The sequence below is a fragment of the Episyrphus balteatus genome, chromosome 3 (genome assembly GCF_945859705.1).
Source record: "Episyrphus balteatus chromosome 3, idEpiBalt1.1, whole genome shotgun sequence".
NCBI lineage: Eukaryota > Metazoa > Arthropoda > Insecta > Diptera > Syrphidae > Episyrphus > Episyrphus balteatus.
In genome coordinates, this window is record NC_079136.1 from 102,578,381 (window position 1) to 102,599,306 (window position 20,926).

At 36.3% G+C, this 20,926-nt stretch overlaps 1 protein-coding gene across 20 annotated transcripts in view; it reads left to right on the top strand.

Moving 5' to 3' along the window:
- Positions 1-20,926, top strand: part of LOC129913228 (regulating synaptic membrane exocytosis protein 2) — a 202,312-nt gene that overhangs the window by 159,385 nt on the left and 22,001 nt on the right. For 17 of the 20 annotated variants that reach the window (XR_008772010.1, XR_008772009.1, XM_055991790.1 and 14 more), the window contains 4 exons: positions 234-574; positions 770-3,366; positions 3,444-3,629; positions 3,937-4,090. Coding sequence is in view for 18 of the 20 variants with exons in the window: in XM_055991790.1 (XP_055847765.1) it covers positions 234-574; positions 770-3,366; positions 3,444-3,629; positions 3,937-4,090 (3,278 nt within the window). In the remaining 2 variants the exon portion in view is untranslated. Of the gene's footprint in view, positions 1-233; positions 575-769; positions 3,367-3,443; positions 3,630-3,936; positions 4,091-4,155; positions 4,389-20,926 lie in introns of those variants that run through there. The other 3 variants (XM_055991796.1, XM_055991797.1, XM_055991802.1) reach the window with 2 other exon arrangements.

The window sequence follows — 20,926 nt, forward strand, 5'->3', positions numbered from 1 at the left end:
AGTTTGATATTTACACAATTTTAAATTGATATTGGTTTTTTTTTCCGGTGTAGTAATAAATAACATTTTTTTTGGTTATGAGATTGATAGGTAATGATTATTGTGAAACTTTCTAATAGTCTTATATTTCACATAGTTTTTATATCTTAAAGAGCAATAAATTTAACTATTAAGTATAATTCTATTACTTTACACATTCACATTCAATAACTCATGTTATGTATACCATTTAGGTTCCACAAACATCACGCAACGCAATGTTGCGTGATCGCCTAGGTCAAGAGTTTGATGAACGCTTGCCCGGTGGTCGTTTTGGCCGCCATAGATCACGTCAACCACATCATCAGGCGACATATCGTAGCACCGGCATGGGCGGATGGGAGCGCCACTATACTGGGCTTTCAGATAGTGATCTACACTCGATGGAATCGAGAATACGTCCACGGCATTCACTGTCGCCTGATAAAGATTTCATGGGAGAGTTTGGAGATTCCGATATGGAGTCAGTAGTAAGCGTTACCTCAAGTGCTTTCTCTACTCAATCAGAACGACCAAGAGGTTCACGTGGATTGAGGTAAGCGGTTTGCGTTTAATATTTAAAGCACTGAAAACTGTACACTTATTTTTTTATCAAATCAATTTTTTTGGTATTTATTGAATCCGAAACAAACAATTAAAAAAAAATCTGTTTCTGTTATAAACGGCACCACCCCATCCCTTTTAAAATAAAAACAAACAAATCTAAATCGAATAATGAAAATTGAAACAGAAGTCTACCGCGTAATTGGCGTTCGCCACATGGTAACTTTGAACGCTTTCGTGCACACACTATTGCAGTTGATGATTCTGAATTCCTGACACCAATATCATCTCTGCCAAAAACATTACCACTACCACCACAACAACAGCAACAACAACAGCTACCTCCACCACCACCATCATCACAATACCAAGAATCGCCAAATACAACAAATGTTTCTGCCGCGTTAGCTCAAGCTAAATGTCTGCTACCACCAAAAGTCAACAACAGCAACCACACCACCACTCCGTTCAATATGAACGTTCTCAACGACGGTGCAAGTGGCACTGGAGATGTCAATACCAACCACATGTCATACCATAACATCCCCAATTATTTCCTTCAAATTCCCCAGTGTTCAATGCATTTTCCAGAATTCATATCGAACACAGATTTCAGTCAAATCCCTCAGCGGGTTTTCCGCAGCGGTAGTGCCTTAGGCTATCCCCAGATTCCACCCATTACATTTCCCTCATTTGAGAACTTTAAAAAAATCACCACACCTGTGGTGGATTTTTTTCGCAACGCCAACCATCTTTCACCCTCAGCGGCATTCTTTCCATTTGTCAATTATGCGAACGGTCCCAATACCACTTCCAACGGTGGTCTCATGCAATGTGGTCAATGTCAGCCTGTTTGTGGAGTTCCACAGCCCATAATGTTCGACCCTGATGGTTGTGGTATTGTAGAAGCTGTGCACTGCCACCACATGCCATTTTCAAATACGCATTTCATAGATAATGTGCGTCGTCCATCTCTGTCCATGTTTCATCCATCGTCAGAGCCATCACTGCCAACTTTAGATCCGGCCATGTGCGGCGAATGCGCTGATCAGCACTTCGGCGGTGGCCTAACGCATCCGTCAGCGTTTCACAACAACAATCAACAGCTATCGCTGGATGAGGTTCAGATTCCAAAAGAATCTCTGATGCAGCTGCGACGTCAATTGAGTGACGAAGCCCTTTTTACTAGCGTCCCTGTATCGGCAAAGACCCAGCCTCCATCAATCCTTAAGAAACCACGACCTCTGGATCGTCGAAAATGCTTTAGCGAATCACACTCCAGATCACTAGATTATGATGATCTGCGTACAAAAAACTGGTCTCGCCGCTATGTTCGATATGAGGATGAAGTGTACCCACCGCCAAGTCGACCGCTAAGAGAACTGCCACGAAAGTTCAACTCCGAGACGAACATCCGACAGTCATACATGGGAGCTTCCGTTGACATACATAATCCCTTAAGTCACTCACACTTTCTTGTGACCGACGACAAGATTGTCACGATTGTTTATGACTCAGATGTTGGATGGACGCGGAAAGGAGTCGCTCCATCTAACTACGTCCGTAAGCGATGTAATGACCGCAACAACCGTAATCATATGTCACTTAAGCTTACACGAACAAGTCAACAAAAGCTTGATGGACCGACACCCTCATACCTTAAGCGGCGGCGAACTTTGCCAGCTCCTCCAAATGCACCGAACGCGCATAACTTTTCACCGATAGAATACACGGAAGATGCCGAAATGAAAAACGCACAGGGAAACGCTTTAAACGATGTGGATGGTGATCACCGAAGTGCGAGAACGCATTCGTCAGCACCAGACTCCGAAGCTGAGTACATAAAAAAGTCGTCGCAAGACGTCGATGACAAGGAACGGTCTCGACCGGATGGTGGAATGTCCGATCATCCGTCATCATCGAGACCTTCCGCTCGTGATTCGGAGTATAATCGGTCGTCGAACAAAAGGCTCGCAGATCCCCGTAGAAATAGTAGACCTCCCCAAGATCCCCATCGTAATCGTAGTAGCCCGCCACCGCCACAAATTGGCAGTGATCGCAGTAATCTTGTCAGCATTAACGACCAACCGGAGTACTTTGAGTACTACGATGACGATTACTGCGATGAAAGCATTAGCCGCTCTGCTCGCAGTAGTAGATACAACGATAGGGAGGGTAGTGGTAGTCCTAGTAATCGCAGTGGCGGTGGCGGCGATCGTAGTTATAAAAGTAGAAGTAGTTCTAGTTATAATCGTGATTCTAATTGTAGTGGTAGTAATGCTAACAATGCTTCTTCTTCCTCTTTTGCAACAAAAACCAACTCCTCCCATCATGGTGTCGCTCTGCTATCCACCTCACCTAAACGTGCCTCATTGAAACATTCTACCCGTTCACCAACCACAACACCACCACCACCAACTACAACCTCTTTTGATCCATCTTCTATGGACGGTGATCCACTTGATCCATCTGCTGATGCCACTGCCAGTGAGTACGATGTACGGGAACGAGATCGTGTGGCCAAAGTCGCATCAAATGATAGTACTAATGGTCGAGGAGGAGGTGGTGGCGGCGGCAGCAGTAGAAGTGATGGATCTCGCCGTGGCGGACATACTGACGGTGGTGGGCCTGGTGACAGTAGTAGTAGTAGTCGTAGTAAAGAGCGCCAACTGCAGGAGGATCGGATCGATCGCATCGAATCGGGAAGCGATCGTGGTGATGAGTTGAACAATTCGTTTAGTCGAAGTTTGTCAAATGCAGATGGCACACCTGAGGACAAGATCGGTATGATAGCTGAGCGTAGCAAATTGAGTGATATTTTATTCTTGTCCCATAATAAACCTTTGATTCTCTACCCACAGATGGCAGCTTGTCGGACACAGCAGTTGGTCTGCAACAAAGTGATTCTCAGCGACGAAAAACCACTGCTGAGCAACAACGATCACCGAAGAGTGATGCTGGCGGCCGAAGTAGCGGTCGTGGTGAGGAACGATTCGGTTCTGGAATGGGAAAAAAGAGTAATTCCACATCACAGCTGTCAGCGACGGGTGAGTTTAATGTTCCGTTTCGTTACTTTTAAATTCTGTTTAACAGTTAAAGTTGAATCATTTAGTTTAAATACACACATGTATAATTAATATCATTTTTGTTTTTGTCAAAAAAAAAAAAAAATTTAAAAAAACGGGTGGTTCATTAATTTAAACAACGCGTTGATGTTAAGTTTATTTTATTGTTTTGTGTTATTGTTTATTTGGAATTTGGGCTTTTTCATTATTTTATCTTAATTCATTTACATTAAATTAATAATTAAAATGTAAAATAACAAAATGATATAAATAAAAACAAAACACAAAGGTCGTAAAAGACGTATGGGCTTTGGAAAGAAGGGTAAGAACTCATTTACGGTGCATAGAAGTGAAGAAGTTCTGCCGGGTGAGATTCGGGGCACACTATCTCGGGGTTCATCAGCATCCGATGATGGTGGCGAAGGATTCACCGAAGGGGACAGGTTCGCAATTTTTCTTTATTATTATATATTTTTGTTTTTATTATTTTTTTTTTTTTTGTTTTAAGGGTGATAAACATTGTTAATAAACATAACTACAAAAATGTATAGTTTTAAATTTTGGAGTACAAGACGATTAAATAAAGAAAATTCAATCGCAGAAACATGCAAAGAAAAACAGACAGAAAATTTAAACCAATTCTTCCTGAACTGGTGTGGTTTTGAATAGTTTTTATGTAGCTTATTTTATAGATGCAAGTAAATAGTTTAAGCTCTGAATGAAATTATACTTTAACCCGTATGATACTTCTTTTTTTATTTTTAATGGATTTAATCAGATGAAAACGTCAGCTTTGCGTGAAGAGACAAAATGTTTTTTTTTACGAAACAGAAATATATTAAGCGCTCCTCAAATTTCATAAAACTGTAAAATAAAGAAAGAATCAAGAAATTCGCACAGTCGAAAATATGTTGGGAGAACAAATTAATTGCTTATTTTATCGACAAAAAAAGCTACAACCATATTTATTCAGAAAAAAGGTTCCTAAATAAAAATATACAAGCACACAAAATTAACAAACTTTAAGTTAAAATTTTTCAGTTTTCATTCAGAAATGTAGACAAAATGTATGAACAAAGTCTCGAACATGTAGAGTACATTTCAAAAACTTTTGTTTGACATTTTCGGAATTTGAAACATGTTGTACCATTATATTTGCATTTTGTAGGTATGTATTAACAATTTACAAAAAAAAAAAAAAAACAGAATTTTCATACGGACTTAACTTTGCTTAGTTAGGGTGACCAGCGCCTTACGCCGACGCTACAATCCATTATGAATTTTGTTCTTAACCAACAAAAGTTTTATAGAAATGATAATTTACAAAAAGTTTCTTCCAGAATTCTGATGACAAAAATGTATGTCTTATACTTCTAGAATTTTTATGATCCGATTACTCAATGACTTTTTTCAAACGGTGTGTTTGAGCAGCCCAAAAAACTGATTGTTGAAATCACAATTAACTTGCCCCGACAACTAATGTTGTTAATTTAATAAAGAAATAATTGTGAATTTCATTTAAAACACCTATTTTGATTTTTATAATTTTGTTATTTATTGCTTGAAAAAGTTGACAACATTTTGGCTGTCGGGTCAATTTAATTTTGATTTATACAACCGATTTTTTTGGGTAAGTGTTTGATCGATCACTCGTGACAATTCTGCCTGATCACTTTTAAAAGATTTATTTCTACTATATACGGTCATAAAAAATATCTATTTCACGCAAGGGAAAAGAGCTTCAGTGGTTTTGTTTCCAGTGCATTTTGTGAGGAAGGAAATGGAATATTTCTCTAAAAAAGCTGTTTAAGCTTATTTAAGCATGTCTTGTTTGGTTGTTGTCTGTTATGAAAACTCAATCTATCAATCTTGAGTGACCACAACTCATACAAATTTTTTTTCGTGGAATTATTATCGAGGAAACCCATCTGTTTGGGAGCTAGAGCTAATTTTCTTCGCAAAACAGTGAAAAACACAGAGATTTTTGGAACTTTGAGCGAGTGTCGGCAGAAATTTTGGCTATCTAAAAATCTTCAAAGGCTGAACAAATTTCGAAAATCGATTTCTTGCGGTCACTCTAGTGTACAAAAAAGTTGGTAAATTGGCTGCTCTAAAAGTTCTCAAGTTATTATAAGCAGAGTGCTGTTTTTTGCATTTACAATTTAAATTGGCTGATTGTACTTTCGTGGTTTAAAGATTCAAGTTTTCATATTAGGCAATATCAACAACATATGTACATACTGTCAAAATAGAAAAGATCAGAAAAGTTATCCGTCCTGTTTTATAGGGTTGACTGTTGCGTGTCAGTTTTGAAACTTAAAATGCAAATTAATTTCTTTGTTATGACTTTTCATTCAAATAAATTATTATTAATTAGAGTATTTGTTCACATTTTGAATTTTCCGTCATCGACGGTTAAACTTCATAACCTCGTAAGTCGTTTTTGCAAGTTTTTCAGAAATCAAAAAACAATATGTTGTGTTTCTTGTTTTTGTATGGGATCTATCAATACGAGCTTTTGAATTTCGTTATTACTGAAAAATGTTCAAAACAACATTGTTGAACTGAATATACCAAAAGATAGCTCTGAATTGTTTGCATTAATAATATTTTTCGAATTTTTTGACTTACGAGGTTATGAAGTTTAACCGTCGTCATATTAAGAAGATTCTAAACAAAATTTCAAATTTTTTAATTCATTTCATTATATTTTTGTCGGAATTAAACAAATCACCTACTGCTTCCTTGGCACTTCTCACCCATTTGCTCTACCTCAAAAGTAGGAGCAGAAAAACTTGAACTAAACTGTGCTGGACAACTTCATGGAACACAAAATGACAGTTTGTGGAACAGTTTAGGGCAAGGTTTTCCTTCATGGAACACACAAACCTGTACCTTTCGGATCTTTTACGTTCTTTTCTGTTCGGATCAGATTCATTAAACAGACCTATTATTGATTTGTTTGACAAAATCTTTCGAAATATCAAAAACACAAAGCCACGTCAGAAAATTTTCGAAAAAAAGAAGACATTTTTTTATTTGAGACTGAATATAAAAAAAAAATTATCGAAATTTTGTTCGATTTTTAACAAGTTGACGTCATTAGTTAATTTATTTAACATTTGACATCTTATTTCACACTTAAACCTTTAACGGCAAAGGCTTTAAGAACTTTTTTTTATATAAAGGATAATACAAAAATCAACAAATGAACGCTACTTATATTTTTGAATGTGCATTTGTCTACGTTAAACTTAAAGAACGTGAAAATATTGATAGGTAAGTGAACAGAAAACTCTCATTGCAATTTAAAATTTTGCAATTTTTTTTTTAACGGAAAAACAAACCACACCATCATATAAACAAACTGTTAAAAAATTCAATATATTGAAAAAAAAAATCCAAAGTCGATACGTAGTTTTAGGCTTATTTGGAAAAGACTAGCTGAGCCTCAATAAAAGTTTTGAATGGAATATTTTTATGCAAGTAAAAACAATAAATTATTAGGTATAGAAATACATTTTCAAAAGCTTTTAATTGAGGTTCGCATGTTAATCATTTGCGGACAAGAAAACCAACTCTAATAAACCAAGTATCTTGCATCAGTTTTAAATGTTTTTGGCGCAATTTCATAACTTTCCGCATTTAAAGCTTTTTTTCAAAGCTTATATACTTATCATAATGAGTATTTTTCTTAGCTTAGTAATTTACACTTTTTTTGCATAAAATCTATCTAAACTACAATTATTCATTATTAAATGTAAAGCTTGTTTTAGTTTGTTTTCATTTTACAACAGTTATTTGTTAAGTTATTGTTTAATTTTGTTAAAATTTGATATTGAAATTTCAAACTGATATCTTTTATATGTTTGAACAAGACAGCATGGAAATACTGAAATATTGTATTTCATTACTTACAGTAAATTAATTTATTTGTATTCTAATTAAAAAAATATAAGGCCGGATATAACCAAATACTGAAAAATTTATATACGCTTTAAACTAAATAAATATGTCACTAAAATTCCTTTCTTATACATCGGTTACATTGTAAGTACAAAATACTAATGATAAAATTAATGGAGAATTCATTTTGTTTATTTTTGGTTGGGGTGATATAACTAAAATCTAAAACTTTAAAGATATAACATATAATTTTCTACTGAGTCCGAACGGTTTAGCAGAGATGCACTTTTTCATGAAAATGATACCTACTTGTAAATTCCACGCAAAAGCCAGGGGCCCTATTTTGTAGAACGATTATCGTTGGAACTACTTAGGTTAGGTTAGGTTATATGGGCTGACAGTTGATTTTGTTACCGTCACACTTAGATCAATGTAGATCTTTTGTGATACCCTGAAGTATTATAACTTCATGAAAAAGTGTTAACCTATGAATGCTATGGTTGTTCAAGCCATTTAGAGGACTTGACAAATTTCAGTAGGCTATTGCCTGAGAGTTCCGATAGTTCTTCTAATTCATTAAAGAAGTAACTTCCTAAGAATTTTTTCCTAGTGCGACAGAGTGCTGGGCAGTGACAGAGGAAGTGAACAGTGTTTTCCTGTTCGTCCTCATTTCCGCAGCCTCTGCATAGATCATCCGTACTAAGCCCCATTTTCTTTTTATGGTATCCTAGTAGGTTATGACCCGTTAAGACGCCTATTAGGGATCTTAAGGACGGCTTACTAAGTAGTAAGATCTTATTTGATTTTTTCTTGTCGAAGTTCGGCCATAGTTTCCTGGTGTGACCGCAGGATTCTAGGAGGTTCCATCTATCATTGGTTTTTTGAGAAATCTTGTTGACGATATTTCGCTTTATTTCACATTGTGGGATTCTGATGTTATGGTCTATGAGAGAGGGATCAAGAACTGAGCCCTCCCTTGCAAGCTCATCCGCTTTTTCGTTGCCGAACACATCACTGTGGCCGGGAACCCAGCAGAGTCTTACATTATGCTGCATACCAAGAACCCTAAGCTCTTCGCGACAGCAAGAAACAAGCTTTGACTTGATTAAAGTGGCAGAAATCGCTTTTATTGCCGCTTGGCTATCAATGAAAAAGGTGATGTCAGCAGGTGATATCGCCATCATGGATATTTGTTTAGCAGCATTTTTTACTGCCAATATCTCGGCTTGGAAGACACTGCTGTGATCGGGGAGCCTGAAGGAACTGGCAAGGTTAAGGTTTTGTGAGTAAAAACCTGCACCAACCCCAGTGTTCATTTTCGAACCATCAGTAAAGATGGCGATAGTCGACTCATTTGAGAAAGGTACACTGTTTTCCCAATCTTGTCTGTTAGGGAAATTGACATTAAAAGACTTGTTGAAGTCTAAGTAAGGGGTCATGTAATCTGTACTTACGTTGTTGCCAACGTAGTTAGAAAGGATCGTAGTATGGCCGTTTTGACTAGTATTTCAAATGTTAGTTTGACTGAGTCGTAGGGCGCTGTTCGCTGCTAATTCTTGTACAAATAGATCTAAGGGAGTGAGATTAAGGATTGCTTCCAGACCTGCGGTTGGAGTGGACCTCATCACCCCCGTTGTGCTAATGCATGCTGCTCTTTGTACTTTGGTTAGGGTCTTCAAGTTCGTGGATTTCTCCAGAGCTTGCCACCAGACTAAACTGCCATAAGTCAGAATGGGTCTGACAATGGCGGTATACATCCACATGATTATTTTGGGATTTGGTCCCCAATTTCTGCCAAGAATTCTATTGCATGAGTAAAGTGCAAACGTGGCTTTCTTATATCTTTCTTGAATGTTTGGACCCCAGTTAAGTTTCTTATCCAAGATCACTCCGAGATATTTCGCTTTATCCGAAATCTTAAGTGGGGTGCCATCAATTTTTGGCACTGCAAAAGGAGGAATTTTCCTTCTGTTTGTGAAAAGTACCAGTTCTGTTTTAAGGGGGTTTACTTTAAGACCGCATCTCCTGGTCCAGTTACTGACCTGGGATAATGCGCTTTCTAATTGTTCGCTTACAGTGGTTAGGTATTTACCTGTCGCTAGAAAAGCTAGGTCGTCCGCGTAGGCTATAACCTTGACACCGCTGTTATTCAGTTTGATGAGAATCTCATTCATCACCAAAATCCAAAGAAGAGGTGATAGAATACCGCCTTGTGGGGTTCCTCTAGATGCGTACATTTTTATATGTGACCCACCTAATTCACTATTTATTTGTCTGTTTTTCAACATGCACACGATCCATTTTATGACAGTGTCTTCTATTTTAAGATCAGTGAGTGCTTTTTCAATTGCACTGTTATGAACATTATTGAATGCTCCTTCTATGTCTAGAAATGCTGCGAGGGTATATTCTTTAACCACAAGTGCCTTTTCTATTGTTCTGACTGCACAGTGTAAAGCTGTCTCTACACTTCTACCTTTTGTGTATGCATGCTGAAAGGGTGATATAGTCTCCGGTCTCAAATAACTGCGGATATGTTATATCGATTAACCTTTCAAGTGTCTTGAGTGTAAAAGAAGTTAGACTGATAGGTCTGAAATCTTTGGGTTCTGTATAACTGGATTTACCAGCTTTAGGTATAAAGACAACTTTGACTTCACGCCATGTTTTAGGGACATATCCCAATTTTAGGCTATTTTGGAATATTGTGATCAGGTATGGAATAATGAATTCACTACTTTTTTGCAGCATCAAAGGGAAGACGCCATCTAGGCCTGGAGATTTATAAGGAGAGAAGGAGTTGATGGCCCAGATCAACTTTTCTTTCGTAATAATTTCTCTACACCCAGAGAAAAAACGCATAGTAATTTTTAATCCGTTCTGCATTGAATCAATGGTGAAAAATATATTCTTTAATTTTCTAAAAATCGTCCTATGGTTAAGTTACAGTTTGTCACATCAATATTTATAAGTGAGATGGCACAGTGGTAAAGCACAAGCTTGTCAACCCAGGTATAGCAGGTTCGATCCCCAGCGGATGCCAGTTTTACTTTTTTTATTTTTTTTTAATGTGTGAACAACTTAGATTTAAAGTGTGCTACTTTGATTCAATCATTTTCCACTTTAGGCTAAAAATGTAGTGATTTTCCATTGATTCAAAGTGGTTTCGATTGATTTTACGTTGTTTTTTTGGCTCAGTGTATGAATTTCACATATTGAGTGCAAAGAGTTTGTAGAATCATTTTCTAATTCAGAGTTACAACCTGGGAAATGGGCTTCCACCAGGAGTTTTAGACTGTCTTGACATAATTCTGTCCATCGATTATCAGGCCCTTTTAGGGACCCTATAGAGGTATTCGTCTTGGAGAGTATTCTCCTTAGTCTCGCCGAATGGTTAGTACATTCGATAGTGCTACAGAAGTTTCTCCAAGAGCTACGTTTGGCTCGTTGAGTTTCTGTCTTGAACTTTCTCTGACTGGTTTTGTAAGATTCCCAGTCACTTTCTGCTCTAGTGCGTTTAGCACGGTTGAACAGTTTTCTTGTTTCTTTTCTTATGCTAGTGAGCTCAACAGTCCACCAGGGTGGTTTGTTGTTTTTCTTCGCCGCGGTAATGAGAGGACAGCTTTTGTCCAATGCATCGCGTAGAATTCCTGTGAATTCCTCTGTCAGTTTATCAAGACCATTTGTGTTTAGGTTATTGTCAATGTTTAAGTGACTAATGTTTTTTACTATTTCCCTATTGAAGACATGCCAATCGGTACGCCTATTATTCCTAAAAGGCTTAATGTGCCGGGCAGCATCAGGGACATAGAATTCTATTAGCCGATGGTCGGAAAAAGAGATTTCATCTAAAACCTTCCATTGTTCTAATTGGCAAGTAACTGAATTACTCGTCAAGGTAATATCAAGAACTTCTTCCCGTGTTTTTGTAACAAAGGTAGGGGTGTTGGCTCTATTAGCTACGAGCAAGTTTTTTTCGATAATAAATTCAAAAAGGGACTCGCCCCTGGTATTAGTATCAGTGCTTCCCCATTGCACATGGTGTGAGTTAGAATCACAACCTAAAATAATATCAAATTTATTCTTACTTGCAAAAGATACCAACGTTTCAGTGATATCTGCTGGTGGTCCTTCTGTACCGTCATACGGCATGTAAGTGGACGAGAGGATGAGCATTGGGAGCCCATCACGCTCCAATTTTACCGTAGTCTGGTCAATGTTGCTGTAAGTAGTTAGAAGAAAAAGATTAAACTGTTTCTTAGCTACTATGCATGTTCTAGGGTTACTATTTTGACTGTCAAGGTTTGACTTGTACAGCAGTAGTTCTTTAGATTGTAGACCCTTGATATTCCCTCTTACAACCCAGGGTTCCTGTATCAGGGCTACGTCATATTGTCTACTCTCATGAGGTAGACAAGGTTAGCAGTTGCGGCTTTACTATGATGAAGATTGATTTGTAAGATTTTCAATTCCATTTATATAATAAAGTTTAAGTTCATCGCTTTACTAACCTGTTTTCTTTCGTTGCGAATCAACTTAAGTTTGCACCTGGTGATACCAACGCGTACCTTAAAGTCAGCCTTCCTCAGGAGTTATAAAGATTTGTGACTCAATCTCACCACCACTTCGGTGCCATCATTCGTTCTTTCACACTTGACCCATTCCCATTCTCTGCTCAAGAGATCACTATTCAGGGATAGGATGTATCTCTCAAGCCGTTCGCTGGGAAGGGTCGGGCCTTTGACCAACAGCCTTCCAAGAGGTCTGTTGAGATCTTTTATCTCCTTTACGTCGATGAGACGCAATTCGGCGCCTTGCCATGGAGCTGATGTTTTCTGCAAGAACTCCCGAAGCCATTCGAGAGTCACGTCATTCTCACAGCACATCACCTTGAAACCATGGACAGTCTTAAGGTTACCGAAGAGTGGAACCGTCCAGCTCTTGACGATAGCCTCATTGACTCAGGATTCTTAGTTCAAGGAGATGCCATTCGTCTTCAGTCAGTTTGCGTGTAGGCTTACCATAGTCAGCTATGGCGACGTGGTGACCTTTTACGTTATCCTGAGAGGTTCTATTCTTCTTCTTCGTCTTGTTAGGCGAAGAGCTGGTAGGTGAATTAGCGTCGTTCCTAGCTCTTTTGGAGGTGCTAGGTGTGCTTTCAATTCCCTGTTCTGCCACTGCACGTAAACGCTGTTGTGATTTGTCCAGTGCTACTCGCTCTTTTGCCGTGAGGGACTCGGGAGTCCTTTTAGCAAAGCGACGGACAATCTTCTCAGCGTTTCGATTCTGACGGCGACGAATCTCGCTTTCATCGATCGGTCTAGCCCTGGTCTTTTTGCGTATGACCGTAGCTAGGCTCTGGAACGTCGAATTGATCGATTGGTTTGCGGGGTCGGGTTCGGTGGTAGTGTTTCGGTTATCCTGTGGGCTACGGCCCACTAAGTTAGCTTCGCACCCCACTTTGCCCTTTCCCTCGACAGTATTGTCTAACTCACCGACTTGACCAGTCGTACCACCAGGCGGTAGGACTGATTCGGCAGATGAAAGGTCATACGGTTTACGGTTACAGAATCGATGGTGGTGTTTTGGGTAACCTGTGGGCTACGGCCCACCAAGTTATCCTTGCACCCCATTTTATCCATCCCCTCGACATTTGTGCCTTTTCCATCTACTTTATCACTCGCACCACCAGATGATACGACCTTTTTGGTTGATGAGTTGTCAGACGCAACGACGTGTGTCCTCACGATCAGGTCGGTAGTATCCTTTCCAGACGATTGCTCGTTTGCTATCAAGGCAGTAGCACCCGACGTAGATGGGAAGTCCCCTTTCCCTTGTTTTGAAACATGGGGAGCAGGTGGTCCCATCACGGTCTTACTACTCGGAATTTCTGAAGAGGGGGGGTTTGGGGTAAGTCTAGCTTTTCCCAAGCCCTCCCTGTCCATAAAGGCACGAGCATTGTGCAGCCTCGTTCTGTCTTCCTCGGACATCTGGTCCCAGTCCAGCTTTTCTAACCTCCGGATTGTTCTCTTACAGGTAGAGATACTACTCCGCCTTGACGAGTTAGAGAAGTTGGAGCTCGCAACGGATGATATCATGCTGGCGCAATCATCGACGTTTATCGCGCTGGCTCCGTCCTCCATGTCCAGGTTTGAGAACGGATCGAGAAGTGAATTCTCCTCCTCCTCAGTTAGCTGAAGTTTCTTTGTGTTTTCCATGATGATATCAAGTAAAAATTCGTTTCTCTGCTTATATGTTTTAGTTCTGAAAGAAAATAAAGAAAAAGAAAAGAAAAGAAAACAAAACAAAAAAGGATAAAAGAAAAAGATAAAAGAAAAAATATAAGCAGGTGAGATAAAAAGTAAAAGTTAGTATGAAAAAATGTTGTCACTGGCGACTCCTATTCTCGGTATTGAGACCGCGAAGCAAAGCCTAAGCCGGCAGCCGTGACTTCTACCGACCGTTTAGCGTATATCCCCGCTATGGTTGTATTCATTTAGTTAATTCTTCCATATATTCATAGGGGTGGGCCTCTCTTAGTTTGCTCAAACCCTAGCTGGTAGCTGGGAAAACTAGCCTGCTTGAGGTTCGAGCGTAAGCCCCCTCACCAACATCAAGGTGGAGACCCGACGAGGGGGTTGGAACTACTTCGTTCTTGTTCAAATGCGATTAGCTACTACGATAATCGTTTGATTTCAACGATACTCGTTAATGCTCACGGCTGTCATTTCCCTATCGTTTACTTTCGTTCTCGTTTGTTCTCATTTGCATACACTGAGCCAAAAAACAACGTAAAATCAATCTAAACCACTTTGAATCAATGGAAAATCACTACATTTTTAGCCTAAAGTGGAAAATGATTGAATCAAAGTAGCACACTTTAAATCAAAGTTGTTCACACATTAAATCAAAGTTGTTCACTCATTAAATCAAAGTTGTTCACACATTAAAAAAATAAAAAAAGTAAAACTGGCATCCGCTGGGGATCGAACCTGCTATACCTGGGTTGACAAGCTTGTGCTTTACCACTGTGCCATCTCACTTATAAAAATTGATGTGACAAACTGTAAGTTAAGCATAGGACGACTTTTTAGAAAATTAATGAATATATTTTTCACCATTGATTCAATGTAGAACGGATTAAAAATTACTATGCGTTTTTTCTCTGGGTGTAGAAAAAAAAAAAAAAAAATTGCCAAATACTCCAGTCAAAGCGTCATTTGACCTTGCGCACAGAGGCACTGTCAGTTTTTATTTCATGGATCGAAAGGGGTATATTTAAAAGGCTTAAACCCAATTTCTCACCACCAGATCATTCTTTTTAGCGGAGTTATTCACAAAAATGCATTTTTTGATATATTTTACTTCCAAGCTAATATCTTTGCTCTAGATTGTCGTAGACCAAAAACTAAACATAAATTCTCTTCCTTATAATATTTTCTATCGTTTAATGTAATTTCATTGTATTTGAGTGAGTAAATACAAAATGGCAGCCATTTAAAGTCAAATTCTTGTTGTTCAAAAACACATTTTTGTCATTACTTCGAAAAAAGCTAATATCATGATTAACATTTTTCTAACTTATTTTGTAGCCCTATTCATGTCCTGCATTTTAAAGAAAAAATCAGCTCTTTATCACCAAAGATGGCCGAGCAATTGATAAATGAACGCATGCAAAACCGGTGCGAAAACACCCAAAAATATCGTATTTTGGGAATAACTCGGCTTCAGAATGTCCTACGAAAAAAATAAAGCTATTGCTTGTTCGTTACAACATTTTCTATTGATTCGGTGCACAATACTTTTGTTGAAACAAAAAAAAAAAGTAATACTAAGCAAAGACGTTTTTTTGTTTAGCAAGCTCTTATTATTTCATAAACGGTGCAAGTATTGGCTAACAAAATAAAATACTGTTGTAGTCCTTAAAATTATCTACAATTTAAAAACAAAATTAGCTGGTGGAGGCTGCATTTGCACAAAAAAAACTCTAGTCATGGCACTTACCATTGCATCACGGGGTACTGTACTTTTTAATCGTTGCTCATACGAAAAAGTCACAAGGATAACTTGGGCGAAAGGATTTGATAACGGGTTTTTGTAGAGGAGCTCAATACAAACATTTTTTTCTTTGGGAGGGGGGTCTATCTCCCCCCGTTTAGGTGGGATTGGCATTTTTCTAAAAAAAAATTATAAAAATAAAAATAGATTATTAAAAAACAACGGCAACACTTACAGTAATAAATGATACCATTTCCGAAAGGAAAAATTGTACATTTGATTCTAATTTTTAAATTAATATAATATAACCAATAGTTTTTGAAATAATCGATTTCAAAGTTAAAAATAGGTGAAAAAAAATGTTTTTAAACTCATTTTATACTATTTTTGTCCAGACTGTGAATTTTAGTAAAAAAATTACTCACACAGAAAACTGTCTCAATTGATTCCTTAAAGAACAGTGAAAACTATATGTTTCTATGTCTTCTAGTTTTTGAGAAAATTGAAAAATTATTTTATCAGATTTTTCTTTTTTCAAAATATTTTTTGTTTTTATTTGTTTTTATTTTCCAATTTTCTCAAAAACTAGAAGACATAGAAGCATATAGTTTTCACTGTTCTTTAAGGAATCAATTGAGGCAGTTCTGTGTGAGTAATTTTTTTACTAAAATTCACAGTCTGAACAAAAATAGTATAAAATGAGTTTTAAAAATTTTTTTTTCACCTATTTTTAACTTTGAAATCGATTATTTCAAAAAACTATTGGTTATATTATATTGATTTAAAAATTAGAATCAAATGTACAATTTTTCCTTTCGGAAATGGTATCATTTATTACTGTAAGTGTTGCCGTTGTTTTTAATAATCTATTTTTATTTTTATAATTTTTTTTTAGAAAAATGCCCCTCCCACCTAAACGGGGGGAGATAGACACCCCTCCCAAAGAAAAAAATGTTTGTATTGAGCTCCTCTACAAAAACCCGTTATCAAATCCTTTCGCCCAAGTTATCCTACTACGTGCCGAAACAACATTTTTGTTCTATAGGGTCAATGTGGGTAAATGTAAACAATTTCATGTCTTTTTTTTCTTTTGACTTTAGATTTTAATATGATTTTACGGAACAACTTGACAGGTATCTTCAAATGCAAATATGAAATGATGGCAATTCTTCTTTATAAATTTAAACAAATATTAACCAAAGTGTTTAAATTGCTGTCAAATATGGCAAGTTTACAAATACCCCACCATGTTTGTGTTTTTTTACAAATTCGGGGTAAATATAAACAGTGGTTTAAAATTTAGAATTTCCTCTTTATCATATGGATAACGACTTGAAAAACGTTCAAGAAGGTATTTGAAAAAAACTTTTTCAAATTCCAATAAAAGTTTTTGTTTTCTTCCTTTGATCTTTTATATAGGCACCCAATATGCATCCTGAGCAGCTCTGAACGTCATATTTTTATTTTTTTTTACTTCAAAGACCGATTTTGCAACATCATTCACTGAAAACGATGTGTTGGCTACTTTAAAGTGTTACTCCGTGGCACTTTAGCAAAAGTAATTGACTAAAACTACTTTATTTTTATTAAAACCAATAATTTCAGCAATAATATATGTTTACATTTACCCCCAGAATACGTTGTTTACATTTTCCCATCATGAAAAATATTCTGGGGTAAATGTAAACACATGCAAATCGACATAAATGTCCTGTATTTTTAAATTTGTTTGTTTCACATAGAATCTACATCAAAATTCGAAACTAAAAAGTATTTGCAAATTGTACTGACTTAATTGAATCTGCAAAAATTTTTAATACTTCTGAAAGACTAACGACTTGTTTGACACTTTAAAAAATTATCTTTCACGGAAAATACGCTCGTCGAATGAATTATCTCTTGACAGCAATGAGTTTGACGTATAAGTTAAAAAATACATGCGTCCGCGATTTGTACTTATGTATGCATCAAAAAGATTTAACTGAAGCTTGTTATGAGCCATGTTCTCATTTACCCCTGTTTACATTTACCCACATTGACCCTACCTAAAAGTTCGAATTTCTGTATCTGGGTTGAAATCGAAAAATTTTTTTTTCTAAGCCAATTTTGAAGTGATTTTCATAAAAAATACCTCGATTGATTGAGAAATAGATAAAGTTTCGGAGTATATTTTTTAAATAGCATGTTGTTTTGAAAACATATTCTTTAAATTGATGCCGAAGTTGGGCAAATGACGAAAAAAATGGAATTTTTGAACTTTGACAGCTTATAAATTCTAAGTGGTTTAACCGAAGTACATGTTTTATACATTGTTAAAAAGGTATATTTATCTTCTATCAGAAACTGTAAAAAAATCGAAAATGAGTAAAAAATTGTCGAAGATAGAATTTTTTCAATGGGTGAAGGTCCGAAAAACCGTTTTTTGCCCGTAACTCTAGATTTTAGGGGTGTTAGGGGATTTTCAAATACCGTTTCGTATTCAGTGCGACTAGCTCTACAAAACCTGATAGGTCTCCGCCCGCGTATATTTTGAGTGTTACACCGTGTAATTATTATTCAATAATGTATAAAACATATGATGTCAAAGCTTTCATTTGCCCAACTTCGACATCAAAACAACATGCTGTTTTAAAAACACATTCTTAAATAATATTTATTTCCAAACCGAACGAGGGGGGTCTATCTCCCCCCTTTAGGAGTGGGTAATTTTCTAAAAAAAAGTATTAAAATATAAAAAAATTATTAAAAAACAACGGCAACACTTACAGTTATAAATGATACTATTTCCGAGAGGCAGAATTGTACATTTAATTCTAATTTTTAAATCAATATATTTCAACCAATTGTTTTTGAAATAATCGATTTCAAAGTTAAAAATAGACGAAAAAAAATTTTAAAAACTCATCAATTTCTATTTTTGTCCAGACTGTGAATTTTAATAAAAATTTGACTCATGTAGAAAACTGTTCCTTGTCGAACAGTGAAAACTTTATGTTTCTATGCCTTCTAGGTTTTGAGAAAATTGAAAAATAATTTTATCAGTTTTTTCTTTTTTCAAATTACTTTTTTTTTATTTTTCAATTTTCTCAAAACCTAGAAGGACAGAACAGAAACACAATATTTTTTTTCATGCAAAATATTAAACAAATGCGTTTTTTAATGTTAATCCTAATAATGGTAGATCTTATTGAGTTTATACAACACGGCATTTAGGTTTTGAGTAGGACAAAATTATTTACAGCATTTTCATTGGCGGAAATTTTTGGCAGCTATACCCTTACTCACATACCCAAGATTCCAACGAATCCCATTTCCATTTCAGGGTTAATCCAATACTATGACACTTTGTTGTATTCAAGTCTGGGTGTTTAAAAAATAATATACGAAGGGCTAATGTTTCATTAACTAATTTATCAACAAGTCCAGCCACGTAAAAAGAAAAAATAAAGAGGTTTCTTAGGACAAATTAGGTTTAGGTTTTTTGTTAATTTCTCGAAAATGACTAGATATGTTTGGATCTGATTTTCCGTTTTTGCCAAAAAACAAATAAGAGCATCGAATTTCAGACCCCCTCCCATACAATTTTTTTCTTGTCTCTACCCAACATAAACGTTCTTTCTTTTTCGCACATTCCTCCTGAATCTGTTTATTCGATAAACCTACTCAAAATATAAGCTCTTCAAGCCAACATTCTGTACTCAATTTAAATACATAAATGTAAGACTTAATCACATCCGGCAGTTGAACAGTGAAAAATTACATTTTGACAGTACTTTCATATTGAATACGATAATTATTGTATGCACCAATAAGCCAGGCTATAACAATAATAGACTGCAGAAATTGAGAAATGCTTTACTCATCGGGCTAAAGAAAATTCCAAATTGGAAGTGTAAAATAAAGATAGGTTTTGCTGTCCGCATTGTCCTGAGTCAGGACCTGACACGATTGGTGTGGTAAAGTGCATTGTGCATCTCATAGAACTTAAAGACGATATTGGTGTCAAAAGAGGATTAATATTGCGTCGCTTGGATGCTATCTTGTTCAATGTCCATTTTTCAAAATTTTGAGAAATCGATTTTTAAAGTTCAGAATGAAAATTTTTGTTGATAATAGAAAATTTTTGTTTTTAAATGATTTTTTTCTGCTACCCTTGACAATTTTATTTTTAAAAGAAGTACATAATAGAAATAGTTTTTCAATTATTTTGAATTATATTATATATTAAAATCAAACAGAAGTCATGTTGGATATTGGACAATGGCATATGGAGTGACAAATAGTTTTTAAAATATGTTGGATATTGAACAAAAAAAACTCAATATTAAACAACATAGAAGAGAACACAAACAAAAAAGTTCATATGCATGCATATTGTCTTCCGGGTAAAAGTTAAAATACCTGTGGTGCACGTAACTACAAATAGCCCTCTTTCAATTCGAATTTGATATTTTCTTTAGCTCGATGAGTGAAACGTTTCTGCAGTGGCAGCAGCCGCCGCGCCGGGCGGTGCGGCGGCGCGCGTAGCAGTAAAAAACCAATTCCAGAAAAAATCTTTGCATTTACATGGGACGGAAAATCCTGAAACATTGCTTTCGATGAAATGTCATAAAAAAGGGTTTGGTTTTTGCTCACTTAGCGTTCTTCCGACACATATATGTGTGTATGTGTATGTGTGATCAAAATTGTTCATCAATAATTATTCTAAGAAAATATTATTTAAAAAAATCAAAATCCACGTCAATGCAAACGGACGTTTGAAACACATCCAAAGAATAAGAGAACTGAAATTTTCAGATACCGATAGAAAAGTATCTGTATGAGAATTTTATTTTTTCGGATCATGAGAAGATCGTAAAAATGTGAGAAGTTTTTCCATTCCTTAATTATAAATAGAAGTAGAAACCCAAGAAAACTGCCGCTATTTTTCTATTGTCGTTAGTATCTTGTGTGTTAAGGTTTGTGAATTAAATAAATTAAGAAAAGCAAACCCAACAATCCAAAGCAAATCCAGCAACCCCAAAGCAAGTCCTAAGCAGGTTATATGGATACACTGAGGGAAAAAACAACTTAAAATCAACGAAAACCACGTTGATTCAACTATTTTTCGGAATGATTTTGCGTTGAAAACGAAAATTTTAAGATCAAAGTAGAACATCGTTAGTTTAAAGTGGTTTGCCGTTATAAATCATCTTTAAATCAAAGTTGTTTCAACTTAAAAAAAAGCATGAATTCATTAAAAAAAAATAGAAAAAATGGGCAACCGCTGGGGATCGAACCTACAACTCTTGGGTTACTAGGCGAATGCTTTACCAACGTGCTATCTCACTGTTGAAAATTAGAGTGATAAAATGCAAGAAAAGCTGAAGTCCGAC